A 27169-nucleotide genomic window follows, 5' to 3' on the forward strand; every position below is an offset into this window, starting at 1 on the left:
TATTTGCAAACAAATCAACAGACAAAGGATTAATCTCCAAAATATATAAAGAGTTCATGCAGCTCAACATGAAAAAAATAAACAACCGAATTCAAAAATGGGTGGAAGACCTAAATAGACATTTCTCCAAATAAGACATACAGATGGCCAAGAGGCAATAAAAAGCTGCTCACCATCACTCATTATTAGAGAAATGCAAATCAAAGCTACAATGAGGTAACGCCTCACACTAGTTAGAATCGACATCATCACAAAATCTACAAACAGTAAATGCTGGAGAGGGTGTGGAGGAAAGGGAACCCTCTTGCACTGTTGGTGGGAATGTAAATTGATACAGCCACTATGGAGAACAGTGTGGAGGTTCCTTAAAAAACTAAAAATAGAATTACTATATTACCCAGCAATCCTACTACTAGGCATATACCCAGAGAAAACTGTAATTCAAAAAGACACATGCACCCAAGTGTTCATTGCAGCACTATTTATAATGGCCAGGTCATGGACGCACCTAAATACCCATCGATAGACAAATGGATAAAGAAGATATGGTACGTATATACAATGAAATATTACTCAGCCATAAAAAGAATGAAATTGGGTAATTTGTAGAGACGTGGATGGACCTGCACACTGTCATACAGAGTGAAGTAAGTCAGAAAGAGAAAAACAAATATTGTATATTAACGAATATATGTGGAATCTAGAAAAATGATACAGATAAAGAGTTTGCAATGCAGAAATAGAGACACAGATATAGAGAACAAATGTATGGACACCAAGGGGGGAAAGTGGGGGGGGCGGTGGTGGGGTGAATTGGAAGATTGTGTTTGACATACATACACTAATATGTATAAAATAGATAACTGTATAAAATAAATGTATAAAATAGATAATAAGAGCATGATATATAGCACAGGGAACTCCACTTCACTGTACAGTAGAAAGTAACACAACATTGTAAAACAACAATACGCCCCTGAAAAAATTATTCACGTTCATGTTACAAAATTACAACAGTATACAGGAGTGTAAAATAAAGAGTAAAAAGTCTCCCTTTACCACCCTCCTACATATCCACTACCCAGAGGTAACTAGAGAAAGTTACATGTGTACTTTCCAGAAATTTTCAATTTATACTTTTATTTCTGTAGAATAATATATATAGTTCAAAGAATCACAAATGGTATTTTACTGTGTAAATACATATATGGTATATAGTGTAAACATATACTATGTATATTTAATATATGTTGAAACTACAGAGTTCCATATCAACCTGCACATCAGTATTTACAGATGTCTAAGTTTTTTAACTGTTTTATAGTATCACATTGAATGAGTTTTTCCTAATATCTCAATTGCTGGATACTTGTTTCTTATTCATCTTTTTAATATTATTACCAACAGTGCTACTGTAAAGATTTTCACTACTTGTGAAAAATAATTTTAGTTAAATCCTTTAAAGTGGAATTGTTTAGTCAAAGGGTATATACACTTTTTATTATAAATATATGCCAAATTGCTCTTCAAGAAAGTTGCGCCTCTACTAGTAGTATATAAAAGTGTCATTTTTCACACTCTATGTGACTTAGCTATTATCATACTTTAAAATCTTTGACATTCTGATGAGTGAAAAATGCTATCTTGTCATTTTAATTTGCTTATCCTAATTATATGTGACATTAATCATGTGCTTATTGGACATTTTTTTCTTATATGAGCTTCATAGTCAGTTCGTTTTTCTATGAGCTTCATAGTCAGTTCGTTTAGCCACTATTCTTTGGATTATTCATCTTTTCCATGTCAATTTGTAAAACCTCATTATACTTGAGAGAATTTTGACCTTTATCTCTTAAATGTTTTGCAGATATTTTCTCAGAATTATTCTTTTTATTTGCGACATTGTTTACTGTATTTTTGTTATATGGTCAACATATTTTAAAATGAAAAAATACTGAACAAGTATTGGCTTTCCTATCCTTGACTCAAATTATTTTCTTTGTAGCTTGAAAATATTATCTTATAAAGTGCTTAAACTATTAACATTTAAGACATATCAACAAAAACTTTATTTCAATTAACTAATTTATACGGTAAATTAAAATTTTCTTTTATTCTGATTCTACCTTTAAAACGACCACTAACTATATTTCATTTTCACATACGTTATGCTATTTAGGAAAAATATTTCTATTTTCAGTGTTCTACGCAAGAGTTCTTCCTGATTGTCAAAACCCTGTATCACCTGAAGTCAGAATTTCAAGCACTAATACCTGCTGTTAATTCCCATGTTCAGTCAGAGTTGCTCCAGACATTTATTTCAGAAATTCCTGAACTCCTCAGTCCAGTGGAGCATTACTTAAAGATTCTCAATGAACAAGCTGCCAAGTAAGTAGCAGACCCTTAGTTCTTCCTTTCTAGCAGTGAAAGTAATGTATTTGCCATTTGATGTGTGGATACTTAAGCTTCTATAGAAGTAATGATAGAAGTTGCATGTAAAACTAGAAATGTGATCGGATACTAAAGGCTCTATATTACAGCTGGAAATAACACTTAGTGTTTAGGCAGTTCCGTCATACAGAACAAATGTGGTACTTCTCCAGGTATCAGGTGATGAAAAGGTAAAGTCCAGGCCGAGCAAGTACTAGCAGTTTATTAATCCAAAAATAGATGGCAGATGGCATCTTGTGCTTATTTGCTAGATATCCAGAGATCCTCTGCTTTATATTCAGAAACTGTGGAAGGAAAGTTATCCTCTAAGGAGTAGTCGTTTTACAATTTATCCCACAAAGAACTCTATGTATAAGAAAAAAGATTTGGCAATATTTACATTAGTGTTTATTTTCTGAATATACAACATGAAATGTTGAATTTCATGTCTTGGTTTCACCATGGCAATCATGAACTTGCAAAATGAAAATAATGTTAGGGTAATTTTGTCTGTCTTCGAAGAAATTAAGAAACTCACCCATAAGTATTTAGTGGAAGAGCTGGAATTAAAATCTTGTTCTCCTGACTTCCTACCCTTTGGTCTTTCATTATGTTTTGAAAAATAATTGTTAATTGGTATAAGTAATATGCTTTAATATATGTATTTGCATTTTCTCATTTTTTTTAGGATTGGGGATAAAACCGAATTATTCAAAGACCTTTCTCACTTCCCTTTAATAAAAAAGAGGAAGGACGAAATTCAGGAAGTTACTGACAAGATCCAAACACATTTGCAAGAAATACGAAAAATACTAAAAAATCCTTCTGCACAATATGTGACAGTATCAGGACAGGAGGTAGTATCAAACATACTTTTCTTTTACATTAGTTTTTCTCAATTGGAAAGGATATTTTAAAATGTAAATAAAAATCTGAGGATAGATGAAAGTATTATTGTTTTCTTTTTTTTTCAGATTTTCTGTTTTGTTTCTTGGAAATATATTGTAATAGCTTGTTTTGATAAGAATTTTCTTTTAATAACAGTATTTGGTTTGCTTATTTACTTTAGTCTTGGTAAAACCATGGAACTTAATGTTACATGTGTTTTAATATTATCTATTGAAATTGTAGAGAACCTTGACTATTGTAAATAATAACTTTCAAGATTTCATTTGCTCTAAATCCGGGAGAGAGAAGTTAGTCTTTTTCTCCCGGCCTGCAGATGATGAAATGATACAAACCACCTAATGCAGTGAATAACCTACACTAATTGGATCACAAAGTGATTAAATGGCAGGGGTTCCTTTTGAAGCAGTATAGCTGCTAAAAAACTGAAAAAAAAACTATAGCAAAAACCTACATTTAGTGGATCTTCCATAAGATTATGGTGCTGTCTAGAATGTGTTTTTTGGTATGTGTATTTCTGTTTAAAGTTTGATATTAGTATCTGAAAGAGAACCAGGAATAAGTACGCTTTTTAAAGTGTACTTATATCTGTCGGTCCTATTCTGAGTCTTGCTACTTCTACATCTTATGTTTAATAAAATATAAAGATTCCAACTGAGAGAATCTGAAAAATTCCAACTGAGGGAATCTGAAAAAATCCAACTGAGGGAATCTGAAAAATTCCAACTGAGGGAATCTAAAAAATTAGTAAAATAGCAAATAAGGGAATTTGTGAATAATTTCTATAGGATGAACATTTTATTCAGAATTTTTAAAAATAGATATTTTTCTAGTGGGGAAAAGTGTAATTTCAAATGTTTTTAAAATATTTGCACTGCTTTATCTATTTAGCCAAGTGTTGATTTGTTTGATTACTTGAAATAAGAAATTCTACAGTAAATTATAATCTTTATTAAAATGTTTAATGTAACAGACCAGTGATTAAGTCAGCCTGTCTTCTAGACAAAATTAAGATATTATATGAAGGCAGACATTTCATAATGCATTCCACATAGAGCTCTATATAACAGAAAAATGACTTCACCCTACATATACTTACTTCTCATTATTCCCCTGAACAGGCAAATACCAAATACTTAATTGTATCTCTTGGTTTCACTATATAATTATGACCTTGCAAACTGACAAGTGATCTCAGTGCCACTGTTCTGTTCTGTTTGTTGAAAATGAGATGATCAAAATTGCTTGATACATTAATAAAAGATGTTTAGTAGAAAAACGGTTACCTGGTATTACAGTGGGGAAAGATGCCATTTCTACCACTTACATGCTACATGACCATGGAAGAGTCACCCCTGTAGTGAGACTACTGTGAAGACCAATTGAGTTAAAATACATGAAAGTATTTTCTAATTGGAAAGCACTATGCACGTATTATTCATATAATACTAATAATAGTAATATAGTTACCATTTGTCAAGCACTTGTTAATGTTCAGAATGGCGCTAAGTGCTTTGCATATATTATTAATCCTTGTAACAACACAAAAAGGGATTATTCCAGTTTTGCAGGAAAGAAAACTGAGACTTGGCATAGTATAGTGAGATAAGTTACCCAAGTTAGAAGCTCATTTCCAGCCCAGGTCTGCCTCCAATCTTTATACCATGTCGTTATTTCACTCAACTCACAAATATTAATACAAGGGATTATCAACATCATAGATTTTATTTGATAAAATCCAGACATTTTAGAGCTCATACTATTCAGACTTAAATAAAGCTCAAGGCTTTGGAAGACAGCCATGGATTCATTTGGCAGTTTTAAAGTAAAAATGGGGAAAACTGATTAGGAATTCATAAGGGATAGTAGATTAGTTATTTTGTATCAGTATAGCATTGACATTTAAGAAAAAGCGCAGAGTGGAGATTAAGAAATTGGATTACAAAGGATTAACAAGGAAGGTAAATTATCTTATTATTTTTAACCTTTACTAAGTTAAGGTGATAAGTTTGAGGCAAGAAATTTCTTAGTTTTTAACAATAGGATGGATTCTTGTTGTTGTTTTTTTTTAATCTGTAGAATCTTAATAGTACATCAATACAGAATCACTTTTATAACATTTTTTGGGAATTAGTGATTCTGTTCATTCGAACACCAAATGATAGTCAGCATTGTTATCAAATTCTGTTTAAATATTTGTACTGAAGTTATAAGCAAATTTAGAGATACTCAAAGGAATAAGAACAGACTCCATCAAATATGATTACCTCTGAGAAGTGAAGGAGGAAAGAAGGAAAACCCTTGTTTTATATATATGTGCTGCTTATTTTATACCCTTCGGTTCTGTCTGAAATTTTATTTCCATACATATAACTTTGTAATATATTTTTAAAAACCTGTTATAGCAGCCCTATGTGGTACATGGATCTTGTTAATATTAGTAAAAATAGACTGTCAAGTCAGTGTTACTTTTGGCACCATTCATTTTTTTCACCTTTGTTCCCAGTTTTTACGCGTTAGAATACTAAGCCTTATTGACTATGGTGAATTATTGTGTCTGACTCGGAGAGTATTGGTTTAGAAAATAGTGAAAGAAAGAAAATCCTGGAAAGAAAATAATGAAAGCAGAAATTTACATAGCTTTACATAGTTAGTTCATTGCTTCTGTGGCAGTCTCTTTCATGTTTTATGTGTGGAGAGAATTGTTTCTTAACCTTGAATCAGATATGGAATAGGCATGGGATGATATTTAGACTTGAGGCAGTATTGATTAGTAGTTTTCTTAAGGAAAAGGAAAGAAATATTAGTGGAAAATCTGTAGAAACAATTTTATTAATTTGCAGCATATCCAAATATCTGCTTAGCAGGTTTAAGACGTGGAAAGCAATCTCTGTTATATTTTACATCTAAATAAAAAATATTTGCAAATTCCTAAGACATAGTGGGAAAGAAAGTGGGGAGAATAGGAATGGGTGAAGTGTGGCCTTGGAGAAAACGGAGAGTTTCTGGAGTGTGATAAGAATTTCAGCAAACTTAACAATGATGCCAGTCCAGTGATTCCACGGGCTGTAGATTGAGTAACAATATCTGACATTTAACCAGGACAGAACTGGATCCCAGCAGAAGAATATGAGTGTTTGTTACAATGAATCTGGACAGACTTCTAGCATCCGCACCTGAGAAACACAGTCACGAACTATAGAGTGAGGGAAGTTGCTATGAGAACTCTCTAAGATTTCTGAAATATATGTTAATTTCCAATTTTTGTTAGTTTCCTTTTCTTTAGTAATAAAGTCTCTAAACAAAAGGCCTGTCTTCTCATTCTTAGAATGTTCATGAAATAGAAAATTTCCTATTCCATAGCTAGTGTAGAACAGAAAAAAATTTGCTAGTTGAAGACAATTCTGAGGAGAAACACAGGCTGAAAAGATGACACACAGGACCAGCACCTGAGGAAGTGACCCCAGGGGTTTAACAAGCAGGAGGTCCACGTAGCTTTCCTGATTCTCACTGTTTTCCATCCTGTATTGGCTCTATAAATGGCTTGCTTGAGGAGCTGTGGTCCTTAGAATGGACCCTGGATACTTACAGATTGAACAGTTATGGTCCAAACTATTCCCAAGGTGCTCCAAAGGGCTGTGACCAGTGGCAGTTGGTAATGAGTATAAGGCATGGATCTGAATCCAGAGCTGCCATGCTGCAGAGTTATGGTGAATAACTTAAGTACACTATCCTAGCTGGCTGCCCAGAGACCTCACTGAGGCAGTTGTAGCTTCTTTTCAAAATTTCCACCATCTTTAGGCAGTAATTCCTATGGAGCTCTGTGTTACACATGTCCTTCCCAAATATTAGTGATCTAACGTGGTCCTCAATTTTGCTGTTTGCCTTTGACATAGCTCCTCCCACAATTAATTTTTAAAAAGACCAATATGTTTTCTCATAGAACATTTCAAAATAATATTTAAGCAGAATTTTTTAGCCTACTCTTAAAGTGATTTCTCATCAGTGATATTTATTTTGTGAATTTTTTTCCTTAGTTACTTTTTTTTTTAGCCAAAGGGACTTTTAAAGACTCTTCAGTCTTAACTCTTTAACTGGATATACCAGATTTGAAATTGTATTAATTTCCTCTATAAAAGAGGACATCATTAGTTATAAAATCTTTGCTAAGGATGAAAATTCTTAAAATTAACCATTAATTCCTATTATAATTAATGTAAAAGCTACAATGTTTCTATTAATAGAAAAGTAAACTCAAAAGCCAGGCTGATACTGTTTTTTTTTTTGGCTGTGTTGGGTCTTAGTTGCAGTTGCAGCATGCGGGCTCTTTGTTGTGGTGTGTGGGTTTCTCTCTAGTTTTGGAGCGTGGGTTTTCTCTCTCTAGTTGTGGCATGCGGGCTCCAGAGTGCATGAGCTCTGAAGTTTGCAGTGTGCAGGCTCTAGTTGAAGCACACGAGCTCAGTAGTTGTTGCGCACGGGCTTAGTTGCCCCGCGGCATTTGGGATCTTAGTTCCCTGACCAGGGATCGAACCTGCATCCCCTGCATTAGAAGGCAAACTCTCCACCACTGGACCACCAGGGAAGTCCCAGGCTGATACTATTAATAATATGCCTATTATAAATACCTGAAATGTTGTAAAACATGTGACAAAGTTCCTGTAGCCATCTCAAAATTAGTGGCCGCCACAGAGCTTCTGGGTCCCATCCCATACAAAATAAGTGTATTTTTTATTTGTTTATTTATTTAAATAAAACATTAAGTTTCATTGCAATAATACAGGAAAGTGAACAGGACGAAGAGATGATATATAACTAGTACTAAAAATGGAAGGTGTGATTGAAGTAGTGATTTCATTTACTTCCTGGATGATTTCAGAAAAGCTTGTAGAGTACAGTTGGATCTATAAAGATATGGTTCATATAAATGAAAACTTAAAGAAGACACTCGTGAAGAAATCTATTCCTCCCTTAATTGCTGAGGAAGTTAAGTGCTTTGTCTGAGTATACTTTTAGAGGACTTAGGTTTCTTGGATAAAAACTATTACGATGAATCCTCTTCTGTTCAGAATTAGGGACTGACCATATCTCAAGCTGATATAACATCTAATAATCAAATATTTTAAAATTTTATGCACTTAGAAATTCAGTCTTATTACTGAGTAATAGAATTCTTAAGATAAGTGGGTAGTAATAAATGAAAAAGGTCATTAAAGAAAAATCACCATTCGTAGTATGAACATAACAGTGTTACAAACATTAAAGCGCCAAGCTATATCCTTTATCACAGACTTTTTGCTGAATACAAATTGTACTTTATCCCAAGTATTGAAACTCTAATTAATAATATTTGGTTGTGCGGACACATGTGAACTCTCCCAATAACAATACTGGATTTATTTTGAATGTTTAGATTAATATTTGCTAGACTATTATAGCACAGTTTTTTTTTTTGAATTACAATCATTACATTTATTTTCAGCTATTATAGAACAATTTTGAGGAAGATTTAAAAGATTTAAAAATATAATGGTTAATCATTTAAATATCTAACCTTTATTTGTATTTATTTTAGTTTATGATTGAGGTAAAGAATTCTGCTGTATCTTGTATACCAACTGATTGGGTTAAGGTTGGAAGGTAAGTTTAAAAATACATGTTTTTTCTTATTAACGTGAATTATGACATGTGTTTACCTGCATGCTTCTGGTATGTTAATAACCACATCCTTGACATTAAAAGCAATTTTGGCACTTCAGTTTCTTTATGGAACTTTAACTAGATAAATAATTATCTTAAACTCTTTTTATCTTGGATTTTAAAACATTTTTTCCAAAGGGTATCTTATTTGTGTACACTTTTCTTGTTTTGTGAACTACTGTTTTATTCTTATACCTCAGAGAACACTTTAAACACATGGAAAAAGAAAGTTGCAGAACCTTCAGTTATAAGATTAATTTGGTTGCTTGAACTTCTTGATGAATGCTATACCTGACATTTCTTTTAAGAAGCTGACATTTCATTTTGTGCCTCACTGAGCTTGCTTTCCATGGCACATAGTTATAATAGCTCTTTACATGTTCTTTTTTTTTTTTTTAAGTTATATCATGAATTGATGAAAATAATCAGAAACAAAATTAGAGAACCGCGTTGAGACCCTGCCTTTTCTCCTTGGTTAGGCATTAATCCCCAAGAGGGGACTCTTTTAAAGAAGTGGTTTTATCGAAGTGTATTTCCTCTTGTGAGTAGCATCGTTTGTGAAATATTTATTACTACTGTTAATATGTTTGCATGAACTTGAGATGAAAATACTACATTTGCCTAAGATAGTAGAAGAGGGACTAGTAGCTGGTGATGGTATGAAGGAACTCTATGTTAAGAATGGAAGGAAATTTTAACATTATTTTGACATGATGTGTGAATGATTATGAATTTTAATTATTATTTTAATTAAAAAAGAAAACTATTTATTATCCATGGCCACTATCAAAGGATCCTGAAGGCACAGTCATGGGTTTCTTTACCCCTGATACCATCCTTTTTTTTCCTATGTTACCAGAAGCTATAATTGAATTTTGGGTATTATTGATTTTAGGGAATGTTTCCTCATTTTGCAGGCATTCTTTATCTGTTTTTGTCCTGTGCTACAGCTAATGAATGGTAATATGCTTTGTGAAGAGAAATTACTAGAAATCATGTTAGTGTATCTAGAACAATCACTAAAATGTCTCACTAAATGAGTTTTGTCAGAAGAGAACTATGATAAATATGTTTGCATAGAAATCTAGATGACATAACTTTAAAAGCAATAAGCAAGGCATAAATCAGTGCCAGCGTCTTTTGAACATTTCAATGATGTAAATTGAATGAATAAATAAGACGGTATGGGGGAAGTTTCACTGTTATTTTTTATCTGTTGTTTAGCTATCAGAACCTTGACAGGAATAGGTTAGAATATCAAGTCAGATTTCTAATGTGAAAGGCTCACTTATAATCCAATAACTTGCCAAATTAAAGGTAATTGTGACAGCATGTTACAGGAGTGAGGGTGCAAACAAAGATCAGGATACACTCTGTCATCACCTGCCTATCACTCAATCTTGACCTTTTCTTCTTAAAGTTCCCATCATAGTAATAGCATCAATAGCAGTAATCCCCACCACCATGGGACAACTCCTAACATTGAATACTAATGACATAGGTACTCTGCTAAGCACTATCTGATCCTCTCAACTGTACCTATAAGGTAGATATTATTATTATCCCTATTTGATAGATGAGGAAGGTTTTTAGTTTAGAGAAAGCCAGTTTTATTGGCCCAAAGTCACATAGCTAGCAAGTAAGTGGCAGAGTTGAAGCCTTGGTCTGGATTCTCTGACTGGGGACCCATAGCATCCCCCATTGTGTTCTGCAGCTTCTTGAGGAAGAAGCAGAGATGATATGCAAGCCCAGAAGAGGAGTACATGATATTTCTTCCCATCCAGGGTCACTGTGAATCTATAGTTAGATCATGAAGAACTCTTCTTTGACTGCTTCCTGAATTAATACATTGCTATTCTTTGTAATGCTTTTTTTTTCACTGAAATACTTTAATCATACAAAAAAGTATAAAATATAAAAAATAATACCACCCTCACCAATATGTCCAACTCCCCGCTTTGTTAGGACTTCCTTTGTTATATTTGCGTCTGATCTTTTTTTAAAAAAGCAAGCATTTTCATTTAGTATAATTTAAAGAAAAAAGCTCTTTACTTATGAAACAGAAATTCTAAACTTTGACTTTGCCATATGGATATAACTTGAAATGAATTTTAAAAGCTTCCTGAACAAAGTCCTGTGAACTTCAAGTATTTTATTTACAACAAAGATCTTTGGAGTCAGTAAAGTTCAGGATCATAATTGAAGAATGTTCTGTATTTACAGCTATTTACTTTCAACGCTCATCAGAGAACAATAACTACTTTAGTTTTCTGAAGTGATGGCATTACTGATTTCTTAGTAACCTTGATTTCCTATTTATGTTTTTTCTTCTCTTCCAGCACAAAAGCTGTGAGCCGCTTTCACTCTCCTTTTATTGTAGAAAATTACAGACATCTGAATCAGCTCCGGGAGCAGCTAGTCCTTGACTGCAGTGCTGAATGGCTTGATTTTCTAGAGTGAGTTTACAATGAAAAATATAATCTGACTTTTTGCTATGAGAAATAGACCGGAAAATCTTTCCATCAAAAAGAAAAGTAGAGATTACTGCTTGTGACCTGCCGTAAAATAGTTGAGTACATGTGTTCTCTGATTTTATTTTTAATCCTTTGAAATGTAAGCTCATTTTAGTCTTTAGTAAGAAACCAAATATACTTTATTGTTACTGTACTAACATTTTGTTGCTAAGAATGTTTAGTAGTGTCACTTTGAAATTCTACCTTGGACTTTGTTTACTTTTCTTATATAAAGGCTTAACATTTTCAGAGTTGGACAAGTATGGGTTAGTTATTTTGTTTTTATCATTGCCATTTAATTTTTTTCTTATATTTTTACGTCCTTTACATTTTCCCCCTAACTTTGTAATTTGAAAAATTTTACATCTGTGGGAAAATTGAAATGAAGATCTATATACCCTTCACCTAGGTTTATCAAGTGTTAACATTTTGCTACATTTGTTTTATATCTCTCTCATACACTTTTTTTTCCTGAAACGTTTTAAAGTAAGTTTTAGACAGTGTAATACTTCACACCTAAATACTTAAGCATACATCTTCTAAAAATAAGGACATTTTGCTTTGTAATCTTACATCATACCTAAGAAAAATTAATATTAATTTAAGAAATATTGAATTGCCTCAATTCCCCCTCCCCCCATATTTAATTTTTTAATTTTTTTATTGAAGTAGAGTTGATTTACAATGCTGTGCCAATCTCTGCTTTACAGCAAAGTGACTCAGTTATACACATATAGACCTTCTTTTTTCATATTCTTTTCCATTATGATTTATCACAGGATATTGAATATAGTTCTCTGTGCTATACAGTAGAACGTTGTTGTTTATCCATGCTGTATATAATAGTTTACATCTGCTAATCCCACACTCCTAGTCCTTTCCTCCCCCACCTCCCTCCACCTTGGCAACAAGTCTGTTCTCTATGTCTGAGTCCTCCTCCCCCCATATTTAACAAAAACTTTCACATGTTGCATTTGGTTATTATGTTTCTTTAGTGTATTTGAATCTAGAATAGGCCCCTACCTTTTTGGATTTTTATGAGATTTTTTTTTTTTTTTGAAGGGTCCTGCCTTTGTCTTAAAGAATGTCTCATTCTGGATTTATTAATAGTCACGTGCTCATATTTAATTTAATTTGCTCGTGTGCTGGTAAATGGTTAACAGCCAACTCTCTGGAAGAGTAGTAGTGTGTGTTTGATTTCTGTTGTGTCACTACTCCCACCTGGACTGATTGCAATCTCCTGCTGGACTGGATTGGGAAGAGATGTGCACAGCTGAGTTTCAAGAGTCAATGGGAGCTGGCTCCAGACCACCACACATCTAAGCACTTTATATATGTTGGCTCATTATTCCTCACAAGAACCCTATTAGTGAAATACTGTTATCATCCCCAATTTACAAATGGATAAAGTGAGATGCAGAAATGAAAAATAAGTTGCTCACAACAAGGGTAAGGATTGGAGCCCAGATGCAACCCAGGGTATCTGGTGGTAGGGTGTGTGCCCCTTACCATCAGGCTGTAGAGCCCACCCATGGTGAATCTATCCATGGGCATCAGTCTAAACAGAAATCTTTCTCTTTAAAAACTTGAACAGTATTCAGTGAAGTCTTCAGGGAGCTTTACTCCATTTAAATTAACCAATCTGACAAGTGGAAAAAAAGGAACAAAAAAGATAATATGTGAGTTTTTAAAAGGTAATAAATTGGTACCGTCTCTTGTTGCCCAGCAAAGTTTTGAATTATAGCATCAGAAAGAGATTTTGTTACCGACCAGGGTTTTTGGCCTCCTTAATCAATAGAAATTGATCAGAGGCCAGACAAGAAGTTCAGGCAAGGCTTTATTGGGGCCCCTGCTGCAGCAGGGGGGAATGAGAACAAGCAACAGGTTCCCTTGCTCGCTCAGGGGGGCCAAGCTCGTTCCTTATATGGGGTGAGGGTAGGGGTGTGGCCAGGGGTCAGGCCGGAGGGGTGGCTTAGGTGGCTTGCCCACCCCTTAGGTGATGTTGTGAGCTGGGGGCGTGTGCAGCGCCCTGCTTTTGCTCCTGACCCCGTGCTTTTGCTTGGGGCTCTTCAAAAGTGACAGCTGGGTTTTTTGGTCTCTTTGTATCTTTTGTCCAGAATTTGCCCCAACTGGGCATGTGAGCAGTTAGTTTTGGTCCCATATAGTTCCTTTGTATTTTATTGCTCGAGGAGAGGTTTGTCCAGGTGTATATCTTTGGAGAAGTGTGTGTGTGGGGGTGGGTGGGGGCGTGTGTATCGTCTCAAATATTAAGTGATTAATTCTGGATGATGAGGTTACTGGAAATTTAATGTACTTTGCAGATACATGATATCAAAAGTTTCTATAATATACATATGTTACTTTCAAAATGAGAAAAATATGTTAAATTTTTTATCTTAAAAAAGAGTATTGGCTGAAATTTAGCTACAGCATTTGCAACTAGAGCCCCAACTTGAGAATAGCATTGATTGTTATGGCATACGGTTTACTGAGGTGCCAGATGGTGTGAATATAATGTCATTTCAGAAATGATTAACCTCATTGAACGTGACACCAGAGGATTGAATACCAGCTATACAAAGTGTTTTTGTCTCTTACTGAGATACTAACGGTTGTCCATTAGTCACATTACTTTTTATCAAAATATCGTAAGAAATCAAGGCTGTAACAAAGTCTGTGAATAGAAGCCTCTCTCAAAAAACTGTCTCTTCTTTTGTGTTCTAGAAGATGGGCTGTGGATATTGAATAATCTCAACTGCAAATTCTTTAAAAATTGAATTATAATACCTCTCACACAGTCATTTGATTATTTTAGAAATTCATTTGCAAATAAAAATAAAATATCCTCCTTTTTTATTAACTTCAGATATCATTGAGCAACATTTGATAGTAAACATATGATGGTAAACTGTCATAACAGCTTTAGAACACAAGTGTCTTAATCTTCTTGCCATGGACCCAGCAATATCTTTTGACCAGAAATTAAATCACAGTGTTTAGGTGAAGTTGTTTGGTGGCCTAGTGATAAAGTTGCACGTTGTTATGACATAAACGCAGTCTATCAGATTGTTATCTGAACTGCCCATTTTTCAGCTTGTCATTTTTCTAAGTATGAATGATCTCTTTGAAATTTGGCGAAGTGTAGCAAATAGACAAAGACCGAGAAGTCAAACAAGGCTTCTTAAGAATTATGAAGTTATGATGGTGATGTTTAAGGTTTATGATAGTTTTAAAATTTTTTTTCACATGCCGTATTTATACAATTGACATGAAAAAGAACATTGTCGTCCGTATCAAAATAATTACCTTCTCTCTCCTGCCTTTTTTGTTGTTAAACTGAAATGGTACTGACTGAGAGTTATGTTACTCATTTCAATCCCGGAAGTTAGAAGGTCATCAGGGACAGTTACCCTCAACCTAAGGCTGTTGGGTAGTGGCAAATTAGGGTTTTAGTAGCCTGGACAGGACTTGAGAAGAATGGAGTGACAGTAGGAAAAAATTGGCTGCTTTTTTTTTTTTTTTTTTTTTTAAGTGCCACAGGTACTTTGACACTCAGGTCCAGAGAGGCAAGAGCAGAAACATCAAATGTGGCTGCTCTCTGACAAAAGAGAGAGTGCCAGGATAGGAAGACCGGATGGGTCAGTAATTAGAATTAGGGACAGAATCAGCCACAGTCCAAGGGATAGATGAGTGGTCAGATCTAAAATTGAAGCCAGACCAGAAATGACAAGGCCTGATCACTGGGCAATCACTCAGGGGTGTTACATCTGTGCATCACGTGGCATCTTCAAAACTGAGTTTTTTTTGTTTGTTTGTTTGTTTTTTGCGGTATGTGGGCCTCTCACTGCTGTGGCCTCTCCCGTTGTGGAGCAGAGGCTCCGGACGTGCAGGCTCAGCGGCCATGGCTCACGGGCCCAGCTGCTCTGCAGCATGTGGGATCTTCCTGGACCTGGGCACGAACCCATGTCTCCTGCTTCGGCAGGTGGACTCTCAACCACTGCACCACCAGGGAAGCCCAAGAGTCATTTTTAAGGTGAAAACTTGGTGCTCCTGTCTGATGGCAGGGGCCAGTCTCCTTTGTGCTTGGGATTTTGCACAGACTCCTAATACTGTTAGTGGGATTCATGTTGTTTGTTTTGATTAACTTTAATTCAGGGAGAAATTGATAAATTGTATTCATTATGCTCCATCTACTCAAAGAAGTTTAAAATATACTGTAATGTAAAGATATATTTTTCAGTTCACAAATTTTTCAATTCACAAAGTTAATGCAGAAATAAAACTGGATATTTAACGTGTTGTTTCTAGTATCTGAAAAAGTCATTTACATAGAATAGTCTAATATTAATAAAAAATCAGAAATTACAGATTCTAAAAGATCAATACAGTATTATAGTAATAACTAATCACATAGTAGCTTAATCTGGATGTCATTTTCAAGCTAGGAAGCACTCTAAAAACCTTTGGATTTAAGAAGCAAACAGACTAAATCTCTGAGTTTCTGAAACCCATAGTACAATACAGAAATATTTTTTAAGAGAAGCATTCAGCATAACAGTCATCACTTTTGTGGGGACTTTCTTTAAAAGGGTATAAGGGACTCCTGTGACAAGAGAAAATGGGATAATCTAAGCAAAAAAAAAAAAAAAAACAAAGAGAAGGAAACCCCCTGGATACATTCCTATATTTTTTCTTGAATAAGTCTTTCAGTAAAGTCTTTTAAGCTTTTAGATCACCAGCTACTTAATTGGCCAAAGATTTGAGTCAATGGCAAACCTATCGAAAAACAAGTCTAAGATTTAATTTCTATATGAATTATTAATAAGACAACTGACGGTTACTGAAAAAAGGTACCTTTCTTCTTGCTTGCCTTCTATGAAATTTATTACAGTGTCAACTCTATGGGCTAGATGTTAAATAAGTACATCAGATGGATTTGGGCTCTACCATCGAGAAGTTTCCAGTCAATGTGAGAGAAAGATAATAAGACTGTTATTCCTAGTTTGGATGATGCTGTGAAGGAGAAGCACAAAGGGAGGCTGACCCATTTGGCTAGTTCATGACATTATTTAAGCTAAATGAAAATGATCACTACATTAGTGTTCATTAGGTCTGAGTTGAAGTGTCATGGTCAGATGAAATGTGCAATAAGGTATTAATAGTAGACATCTTTTGTATAGAAACTTTTAAATATATATATTTCTTTCCAAGTGAAAGAAAAAGAAGCCTCAATCAAGTTATTAAACAGAAAAGTAGTTCACTATAATTTCCACCTTTCTTAACTGCTAGGTATGCCTGGTTATTTTGTTTATGCTCATCTAAGCTAACAAAGTGATTACTTATTGTGCAGCTTTTACAGGTCTAAGAAATCAGTTTGCTCACCTTGTTGTTGTTGTTTCTGTAGGAACTTCAGTGAACATTATCACTCCTTGTGTAAAGCAGTGCATCACCTAGCAACTGTTGACTGCATTTTCTCCTTGGCCAAGGTCGCTAAGCAAGGAGATTACTGCAGGTAATGTGTTTTTTCATTTCTCCCCTTTTCCAGTGCTTTAGAACAGATAGAATTATTCAATTAATTTCAGTGTTTTTATTGTAAGGTATTAAAATTACTCAAATATGTTGAACTCTTGGTAAAGCTGAATGTCATACACATATAGCTTGATTTAAAATTAAGAAATTCCTTTCTTGCTGTACCATTGAGTGCAGTGAAAGCAGATATTCACTATAACTAGAGGGGAATGTTACATATTTCAATTTTTAGGTTTATGTGGGTGACATTTTCATAAAGGAGCAATCCTTTCATTTGTTAGCATTCACTGGAACACTTTATGATATGTTTAACTTTATAATTATAAAAGTCTCATTTAAATATCATCTAAATCAGATATGGGGGAGAGTTAAGGTATGATTCATTTTGAGGCAAATTGCACTCAGTTGCTCTTCCTGAAGTCCAAATCTTAAGCATCAGCTAAATCTTTGACTCAGTGCTCTATCCTCTAGGCCCACTGGGGCACAAGGGTCCTGCTTTCCTGACCCACTGGGGTGGCAGTCCTGTTCCTGTAGATTTGCTTGGCAAAGGTTGGGCCCCTAGGGCTCCAGGCCACCCAGCTGCCACAGTGGCTCTGTGCCTGGGCCCTGCCCATGAGGTAGGTCTCTTTGGTGGCCCCACTTCTGCTGGTGCTCTGTGCCTGAGCTCACTCTGGCAGCTGCCCCAGACCAGAATTTTGCACTGGTGGCTCTCTGTGACTCCTGTGGGCATTGCCCTATCGGGGGCTCTCTGGGGTCTCTTTTATAAGAATACTAGCCCATTCTTGAGGGTTCTGCCCTTATGACCTAATCATCTCTTAGGGGTATAGTTTTGAATACCAGCCTGGTTTTTGACAACTGACTTTAAACAAGTTTCGTAACCTGTCTGATCCTCAGTTTCTGCATTGACGAAATAATACCTGCCTCTTAGAAATGTTGTGCAAATTAAATGTGATAAAGACATTATGAAACTTCTAAGCAGGACCAGGTAGATGATAAACACTTAATAAACAGCAATTGTTACAGATGTTTATTCAAAAATCAGAAAGAATTAAGTATTGTAAAAGTTTTTTGCCTTTAATAAAAAATATCTGAGCCTAAGGGTTTTTAATATGTTTCATACCTATAATAATTTATTTTTTAAAAGTCATTTTTCGTTTTCTATCAATTCGCAATCTTGTCTGTCTCTTTGAACATGGTAAGCATAGTTATCTTAAAGTCTGTGTCTGATGATTCGAATATCTGTAGTCCTTGTGGGCCTGTTTCTATTGTCTGTTGTTTCTGTTCATTTTCATTCATGTATCTCCTTAAATGCCTGGTTATTTTGATTATCTTGTAGGCATTGTATTTGCAAAATCATTTTTAGAAATAATTTGATGTTATATTTCTTCTGAAAGAGTCACATCTCAATACACTAACGTCTGACATCACTTAGTCCTTATCAGGGCTTGAGGTGATTCAGAGATTCAAAGGCTCAAATATTCAAAGGTTCAAAGATTCAGAATCTGCATTTCTCACTTCATATGCACTCTTATGCCTGATGCGCAGCCTTTGGTATCTCAATCCAGATTAAAGCTGTCCATAGTGCTCAGTGTCAGCCGTTCCCTCAGTAATTGGCAAACAGTCTCCCTGACCCTCAGTTCTACCCCAGATCCTGCCCTGGTAATTCCTTGCTGTCCTGTTAGTTGTCAGGAGCCTTCAAGTAGCTGTTTTCTGTACTTTATCCAACCTCTTACTTGTCCTCAGTACGATTGTTCCAAACCACCTCTTCTATCAGTAAGACAATTTCAGGAAATGTTGCACACTAAAATACTATTCTAATTGGATACTATATATTTTATATTAAGAAAAATCCACCTGAAAAATTTAAATGAAAAATCACACCATAACCTTTAAGTAATATACTCAGTCTCTTTTTTAGCAGCCATAAAATTGAGTGTAAATAGCCATGAAATAGGAAACGTTTATCTAAAATACCTTTTAAACTAGTACTTAAGTATCTGAAGTTTATACTTTTTTTTCTTAGATTTCCAACTTGTTTAAAGATTTCAGTGCATCTGAGTTATTGCAGTTAAAATTGATTATTTGGCTTCATAATTACAGTCTCTTCTTTCTAAATGCTATTAGGACACTTTATTCAGTAGAGTCTAAATCTTTATGCAGAAGTTCTTATTCTAGGTCTTTCTATCCAATTCGTATTCTGGACATTATACTGTTTTATTAATATGGATTATGTTTTGTTTCTCTGGGGCGTTTAAAGGAGAATGATGCAATTTTAAAAATATAAAATAAGTAAATTTGTTCAAGTTCAATGTTTCATTCTTTTCAGGCAGAATCCAGATTTTCTCAGTTCTTTCTCTTCAGTGCCACAAAATGCCCTCAACATGATTTTCATATCTTTCTTGCTGTAACTGTCCTGTCCTGGTATATCATCTCAGCTCTCTGAATAATCATTTGCTTCTTACTATACCAGGAAGTGTTTTGTCATTATGTAATTTTGATAGTAACAGAATAAGTCAGTGTAGATTTTAGAGCAGAAAAAATCAAATTTTTATTCTAAAGTGAAAACCTTCCTGGGAAATCATATCAATGTCATGAATATATGTTGATTTCACTTGGCAGAGCACTTAGAATTTTATTTTAAAACTGATATCGCTTACAGTTGGTTTCATCTTTTTTCTTTACAGTAGATTCATAACCCATTTAGGTAAAAACTGTATTTTAAAATTATACCCTAAAATTCAAAAACTGTCCTTTTCTTGTAATTTTAAATGTCCTTTTCCAAAGGATGATTTCGAATTGTTTACTCAGAAGATACTTTAGTGACTTTCTTTGAGACATGTGAGTGTACATTCTTGGGGTTTTGTTAGCCAGATATATTTAAGAAGAATTTAAGTATTTATTTAGGAAAGTAGTATTTCTTGGTGTTTTGAGTAAGTTCAGAAATGTGCTTATATGTGAAAGTTCTGAGTCTAAGCACTTGAGGAGGTCATTGATAGGATGTTAAGATGAAAAAGACCAGCAAGTGGCCAAGAAATTGATGAAAAGACGTTCAACCTTAGGAATCAGTGATTGCAAATTAAAGCAATGAGGTCACACTGTTAAAAATTAGAAAGTTTGATAATACCAACTTTAGATAAGGGTATGAAAAGTCACCTTTCATATCCTGCTGGTAGGAGGGTAAATTGATACAGGTATCTCATCTGTTAACAAATATGCATACCCTATGATTTGGAAATTCTGCTTCAGGAATTTCCTCTGGCTTAGAGAAACACCTGGAAATATGCACATGCACACGTATATATGGATGTTCATTGGAGCATTGTTTATAACAGTGAAAATCTAGGCAGTCTAAATGTTCAACAGTGGAGAACAGCTAACTTATTATTCAGCACCTTCCAAAGAATGCTGAAGTTCTGACAAGGCATGATCTGTCATCTTCTGTATTCCATGCCATCAAGGTTCACTGGACCTAATTTCAGCTTTGAGTTCTTTAAACGTCTTCCAAAAAACAAAGAGACAATTTACCTTTTTTTTTTTTTTAAAGGAGAATAAAATTTATTCTGTCTTGCATTTACCAGATGGGTCCATTGGACCCTTTTATAAATCAAAGATTCATTTTGGGATCTTTAATGATTTTTATCTTGCTTATGTCTGGAATGCTTTACTATTTCATCATCCTAGGAATGATTTCATCACTGTTTATCAATTTTTCCCAGTATGCTGTAAAAGTCTAAAATAAGAAGGAAGCTGGAGAATGATGATGCAAAATTAAGATAGAAAGCACTGTCACGTCATTCTTCATTTTTCTCATTGTATTTTCCGAAGAGTTACATCATCTTTCAAGAAGGTATATAAGAAGACTGGAGATGCCACTCTTGTAGTTTGCTTCTAACTTTGAGGCTACACAGTTGAGAACTCAGAATTTTTCATTTCTCACCCATAATAGCAAAGAGAAAAAAACTGATGGGAGACATTTCATTGTTACTAGGTTATTCAAAAGATGAATGTGAAGGGAAAGATAGCAGTGCTCTAGATACTAATGATGGTGGTGAAATTTCTGGTGTAAACAAAATCTCAGATTATGAGTGTGTGGATAATAATATCCTAGGTGCACTGTCTCCAACTCAAGAATTAGTGTGTGAGTAATTTATTTGTGAGGGCAAAATGAAATGTAGTATTCTTATCCAGTTTGTTATTCCAAAGGAAACACACAGCATGCAATACTTAGTGACAAGAAACGGGACCATCCTGTTTTGCTAAAAGGACGTCTGGGAGTATTCTTTTATGATATTTGTGCGCTAAAATTTACTTGATGCTGTTTGCTGGTGGATAGGTGCTGAAGGCAGGAGATTGAAAGAAAATCGATGATATAAAATAAAAATACTCATTTGATTGATTATTCTAATTGTATTTATAAACGTAAGTGCAAAAATGTTTTGCAGTTATGAAACAAAGAAGATGGCTTGTCTTCTCTTTTACAAAATTATGAGCTTTAAAAGATTTCAAAAAAATTCTTCAAACAGTGCATTTTTTTTTTCAAACAGTGCATTTTTGTTGCAAGTGGTAAAAGAATCAGAAATAATGATAAGCTAAAACCTATTAGAAATGTATTGAAATCTAGAATTAGTATTTATAAATGAATATGGTCCAGGTGCATGCATGACAGCTTATGAACAGTTATTTACATTCACAGTGTGTTGCCCATTCCAGGTATATATGCCTTCAAAACCAGGAAATAGAGAATAAAAATTTGAGATTTGCTGTATTTGAATTCTTACTAAAATTTGTCATGATTTTTTTCACTATTCTTTTATTTGCATTTCTACATATTACTTGTAAAATGACTTAGAAATACTTAAAAAATAAATGAAAGATTCCATTGGACCCATATGGTAAATGGTGAAATCTGCCTTTTATATGTATTGAGGAATATTAAGGGAGAAAAAAAGTAGTTGTGGAATGATATCTTACAGTATGATTTTTTTTTTTTAAGAAGAAATCACAAAGCAATACAATCAGTGTATATAAACTTAAATGCAGAGAAGAAGGTTGGAAAGAGTAGACTCCAAACTGCTCTCAGTGGTAACCTCTGGGGAGGAGACTGAGAGAAGGACAGTGCTCACAAGAGCTTGGATAGATAAAGCTATAGATAAAAACAGAAAGTTAAAACCTTAAAAAACAAAACCAGCAAAACAAACAAACATTTTTTATATCAAAAAAAGTGAAAGATACTAAAGACCATATAAAGATGTTTTAATTAAACAGAATATGAAACTTTTAGGTCCTTCTGTCCCCAAGTCCAACACACAATTTTTATTAATGTAATAATTAAATCTAGAAATAATTTTGCCTGATTTTCTTTATTTTGCTTATTACTAAAAATGATTTAAGTAGCAATAATCTGAACTGTAGTTTCTATTAATGAAAATATTTTAGAGAATAGTAGAAAAATAAAAAGGATCTCATAAAGGTAGTTACGGAGCCATCGTAAGACTCTGCTAAAGTTTGTGCTTCGGAGCACTATAATTATAATTGTCTTTCCAATTCTGATTCTGCAGTTGAAATTTAACTTTTATACTCAAAGACTTATTCTGAACATATGTTCTTAAAGTCCATGTTTAAGGTTTTGTTGTGTGTCTGACAGACTGGCCACAAAAATTTTCATGCTCTTAGAGATTTTTTTAAAGGCTGTTTCCTTGCCTTGTAAATTGAAACATGCTTCTTTTCGCAGACCAACTCTACAAGAAGAAAGGAAAATCATAATAAAAAATGGCCGGCACCCTGTGATTGACGTGCTGCTGGGAGAACAGGGCCAGTATGTTCCCAATAGTACAAATTTGTTGGTAAGTACCACATCATGGCCAAAAATAAGTGAAAGATGATAACACTAATCTCAAACTTTTAAATACCAAATAATGTTTTAAGAATTTACACAAGTTTTACCTTAGGCTTTAAATCAACTAATCCTTGGCTGTAGTTTTATATTCACCACCAAATATGGAATCAGTGCTATTTCCAATGAAAGACTATCTATAGAGGGAACAATTTAGCAACTAAAGGATTAGCCTTAATTAGTTATCCTTGGTAATCCAGGGAAAATATTTTATATTTATAAATGCTCGCAGATGCTAATGGGGTAGAATCATACCATGGTTTTGCAGATTCCTGTTGGTGTAGAGTATAGGCTTTGTCTTGTGCTCTACTGTTTTCAAACATTCTGTTAAAGAATCACAGATGCTTCAGCTGATTTCAACGATAAGAATTTTTGTTATATGGACTAGAGTTCTCTTATACTACATTAATGATTTAAAATACTTATTCATTTAACACATACTTACTGAGTTCCTATTTAGCCCCAGGTAGTGAAGCAGAGTATTAGGACAGAGAGTGGGAAGCAAGACAGAAATATCCCTGCCCTTAGAGAGCTGGTGGTCTAGCAGAGAAGATAGTTTATTACAATACAGCTGGGTCAGGCTAGGGTACAGGAGACCAGGTGTCATGGAGCATGTAGCAGGTTGACCTAACCCAATGTAGGGGGAGCATTTGCGAAGTTTCCCAGGGATGAAATATTGACTGAAGAGAGTGAGTCACTGCAGGCCAGGGAAATGGAGAGGAGTATTCCAGGTCGGAAACCAGCATGGTAGAGTCTGGGAGTGAGACAGGGTGGGTTCAGGGAACTGAAAGATGTTGAGGAAGGTTGGGACATAGAGTGTAAAGAAAAAAGTGTCAGAAATAAGGAAGAGGCCAATTTGTTTAAAGCCATGTTAAGGAATTTAGATTTTTTTTTCCCCTAAAGGATTGCGAATACTAGCAAGAGAATGATTAAAGCTGGGGAAAAAAGTGAACTCTGTGTGTGTGTGTGTGTGTGTGTGTGTGTGTGTCTGTTACATAGAATTACATTGTCAAAGATAAACAGAGCTGTATACTACCACACACTAATTAAAGTGGCAAGGGTGGTTTTATTCAGTAATATTATTGCCTAGGGAAAAGAGTCCAGCTTGAACTGAATTCAACTTCAGTTTGTACAGAGGTGACTGGGTGTCTTAAAGGGAGAATGAGGGAGTAGGGAGGAGTGGTGGGTGTGAGCAGGTTCAAGGAAGTGGGAACAGAAAAATTGAGAAAGGGGTTTGGTTAGTGTGAGACCCTTCTGAGTTTACTAACTGGCAACTGTTGCTAATACCCTCCCACAGGGACTGAGAAGGACAGTGAGAGTTATCTCCATGAATGTTTGCATTTCAATGAATGTTTGCATTTCATGCAGCTCTAGGTGGTAGAAGATTTACCTCTTAGAGGGGCAGAGAAAGGATTTATAATTGCAAGCTTTCTGAAGTAACTGCTCTAAGAGAAGGTTCGGGGTCTATCTGCCTATCACCACGTTTTGGCTGGAACAAGTATAAATTCTCTCTTGGCAGTGTTGTGCTTTTATAGGCAGGCACTTTAAGGGGGACTGGGGTCATCCCAAGAATGCAGCCTTGAGCAGTTAGAAGCTCTGCTGGCTTTTGTTCTGGTCTCTTAGTGGGGAGGGTAAGTGAAGTCATTTGTGCTGAGAGGGTTGCAGTTGTTATAGGCCAAGGTTGGGGCCTAGTCAAGAAGAGGGCTCAGAGGAGCCTGACTAGAATTTAGTCAAGGAGGGAGTCTTTGTCAACACAGAGGAAAATTATCTGGTGATGAGATGAAAGAATTAATATGTAGGGAATAGTTAAGTGAGAGAGATTGTATCAGAGAATGAGATGCCTGAATTCAAGATTTCAGAGGTAGTGTTCTGGGTGAGGGCAAGATCCTAGGTATGGCTATGGAAGGTGAGTAGCGGAAGTGGAGAAGGTCTTCGGAGGTGAGGAGATCAGGGAACAGCATTTGAGAAAAAGGCAACCGTATGCACATTGAAATCATCTAAAACAACAGGATTTGTAGTGGAAGGTGAAGGTGGTCCAGGTGTCAGAGATTGCGAGGGATGGAGACTGGTGACCTGGAGGTAGATGTAGATGCCTGTGGTGAAGACAAGCAGAGATGGTAAAGCCCTGAGGAAGCAGATATGGGAGAACGTTTGAACCCTGAGATACATGTGACAGGATGGGGCAAAAAGCTCATCCTTGAAATGAGATGACTGCAGGGGAATAACAGCCAGCTTTCAGTCTAAGTCAGCGTATGAAGGAAATGTTAAGCAAGGAAGTTAGAAACATAGAACTATTGGGGAATTTTTCAGAGGATAGTGAGAAAATTGAAATGTAGGGGAACAGTTGGAAATTAGGTCAGAGAAAGGAAGCCCAGGAGAGCAAGGGAGTTGGGAATATCACAGAGTATTCCATCTTGGGCTGTGAGCAAGGTTGACAGAGATGTGAGCCTGGTGAATTTGGTTGACCACAAGGGTGGTGAGTGAAAGCAAATGCTTTGAATTACATCAAGTTTAACGATACATTCTGATATTGCCGACTAAAAAACTGCATGCACGGTGTGAGATTTGTGAGTTGAGTTTTATGTGGGACAAAATGAGGGCTTTAGCCTGGGAGACAGCATTTCAGATAGCTCTGAGAAACTGCTCCAGAGAGGTGGGGGGAAGGTCAGTGTTACATATGCTTTTAGTGAAGGGGGTGCATGCAGTCAAGCACATGTTTTGGCGGAGACTTGCTGCTAGTCACGAGGAGCAGATGTCACCATTAATGATTTTAGTGCTTTTCTAGATATGAGGAGATACAAGAGTTGGGCTCAAAATGTCCTCCTGAAAACATCTAACTATCTGAAGGCCTGTTCTGCCAGTTTTTCCCAGAGCACAGAGTGCCTGATTCCTGATCTCCACCCTGAAATCCTTCCAGGGTGTGTTGAAGGTCAGCGGTGACAGTGGTTTGTGACTTAGTCCTTGTAGAGGCAGATGGCAAGTGGCAATTTTTCGTTGGCAATATCATCCAAAGACTTGTAGGAGTACATAACCAGATCCCCAGTGTCTGTAAACATGTTTATTCTCATTAGGGAATTTGTAAGTTACTTAATTTATCAAACCAAGTTAATAAGTACTTGGAAGTACTTATTACAGGAAGTCTCTGTGAACATAAGAATTTCTTTTTCAGTTTCCATAATACCAGTAGGGTGTTACTTTTCTTGAGAAAGTAATAGAGTTGTACCATATAGTACCTTGGTTTACTTATAAATCAGTTGAAACATCATTTCCTGTTGTTATTCTCATCCCCCAAAACACAAATCAAGTATGTTATTCTTGACATTGAATTTGTTTTTTCCTTTTTTTATTCTTTTTTTCCCCCTCTTTTAAGTAACGTATTACACTATTTAAAAAAGCAAGATTTGAGAAACTAAATTAGCCTAATTACAGGAATGTTTCAAAGAAACGTTGAACTCTTACTTTTAAATTTTTACAAAATAAGTGGAGTGATTTATTCCAGCAAGCACCTCAGAATATTCCAGAATATTCATTTCTTTTACATATGCTTTTTCTAACTTGAGTAGGAGTTGATATAGAACTGTTGCTATGGTGAAGTGCATTCTTTTTTGCAGGGTATAAATTTCTATATAGGGATACTGTTGAAAAAGAACTTACTATGTAAAACTCAATTTTAAATATTTTATAGGTGTTAATTATAAAATACACTCTGAAAATAATTTCCTGAAAGTCAGGTGGCATCGTTGCTTTTGATAGTCATGTAATTTTAAGAAATGGTCTTTTGCACATGTAATTATACTTTTCTGGATTCTGTATTATATGAACTCATTGTAATGCTTCTAAACAAGCCAACTTACTGCCTGCTTTTCCTCAACCGGTTTTAAGAATACCCATTTTTTTTCACATCTCACAATCTTGCATTGATTTATGAATTTTTTACTAGCATTGTTTTATGAATATTTTATTCTTACAGATTTTGACACAGTTACTTTGTGTCAATATTGTGCTTGATTTCAGGCTTACAAAGAAGAGACACAATACCGCTCTAATTTGGTGGGAGATAGAGCCAATTAAATTAACACTGATGGAGTACTTATAAAGGCTATGAGGGAACTAACGGATTATCCAGTAGAAAAATTGGCAACAGACTTCAACAGGCATTTCAAAGTACAGGATATCCGAATGGTCAATAAACAAACTAACA

General features: G+C 35.0%; 1 protein-coding gene across 3 annotated transcripts in view; it reads left to right on the forward strand.

Annotated features, from left to right (window-relative positions):
- MSH3 (mutS homolog 3) overlaps positions 1-27169 on the forward strand; it is a 181314-nt gene that overhangs the window by 99157 nt on the left and 54988 nt on the right. For all 3 annotated transcript variants that reach the window (XM_079916011.1, XM_079916010.1, XM_079916012.1), the window contains exons 14-19: positions 2201-2388; positions 3119-3287; positions 8909-8973; positions 11373-11489; positions 16951-17058; positions 22807-22918. In XM_079916011.1, coding sequence (XP_079772137.1) covers positions 2201-2388; positions 3119-3287; positions 8909-8973; positions 11373-11489; positions 16951-17058; positions 22807-22918 — 759 coding nt within the window. The remainder of the gene's footprint in view (positions 1-2200; positions 2389-3118; positions 3288-8908; positions 8974-11372; positions 11490-16950; positions 17059-22806; positions 22919-27169) is intronic.

This window comes from Stenella coeruleoalba (assembly GCF_951394435.1).
Source record: "Stenella coeruleoalba genome assembly, chromosome: 3".
NCBI classification, from domain to species: Eukaryota; Metazoa; Chordata; class Mammalia; order Artiodactyla; family Delphinidae; genus Stenella; species Stenella coeruleoalba.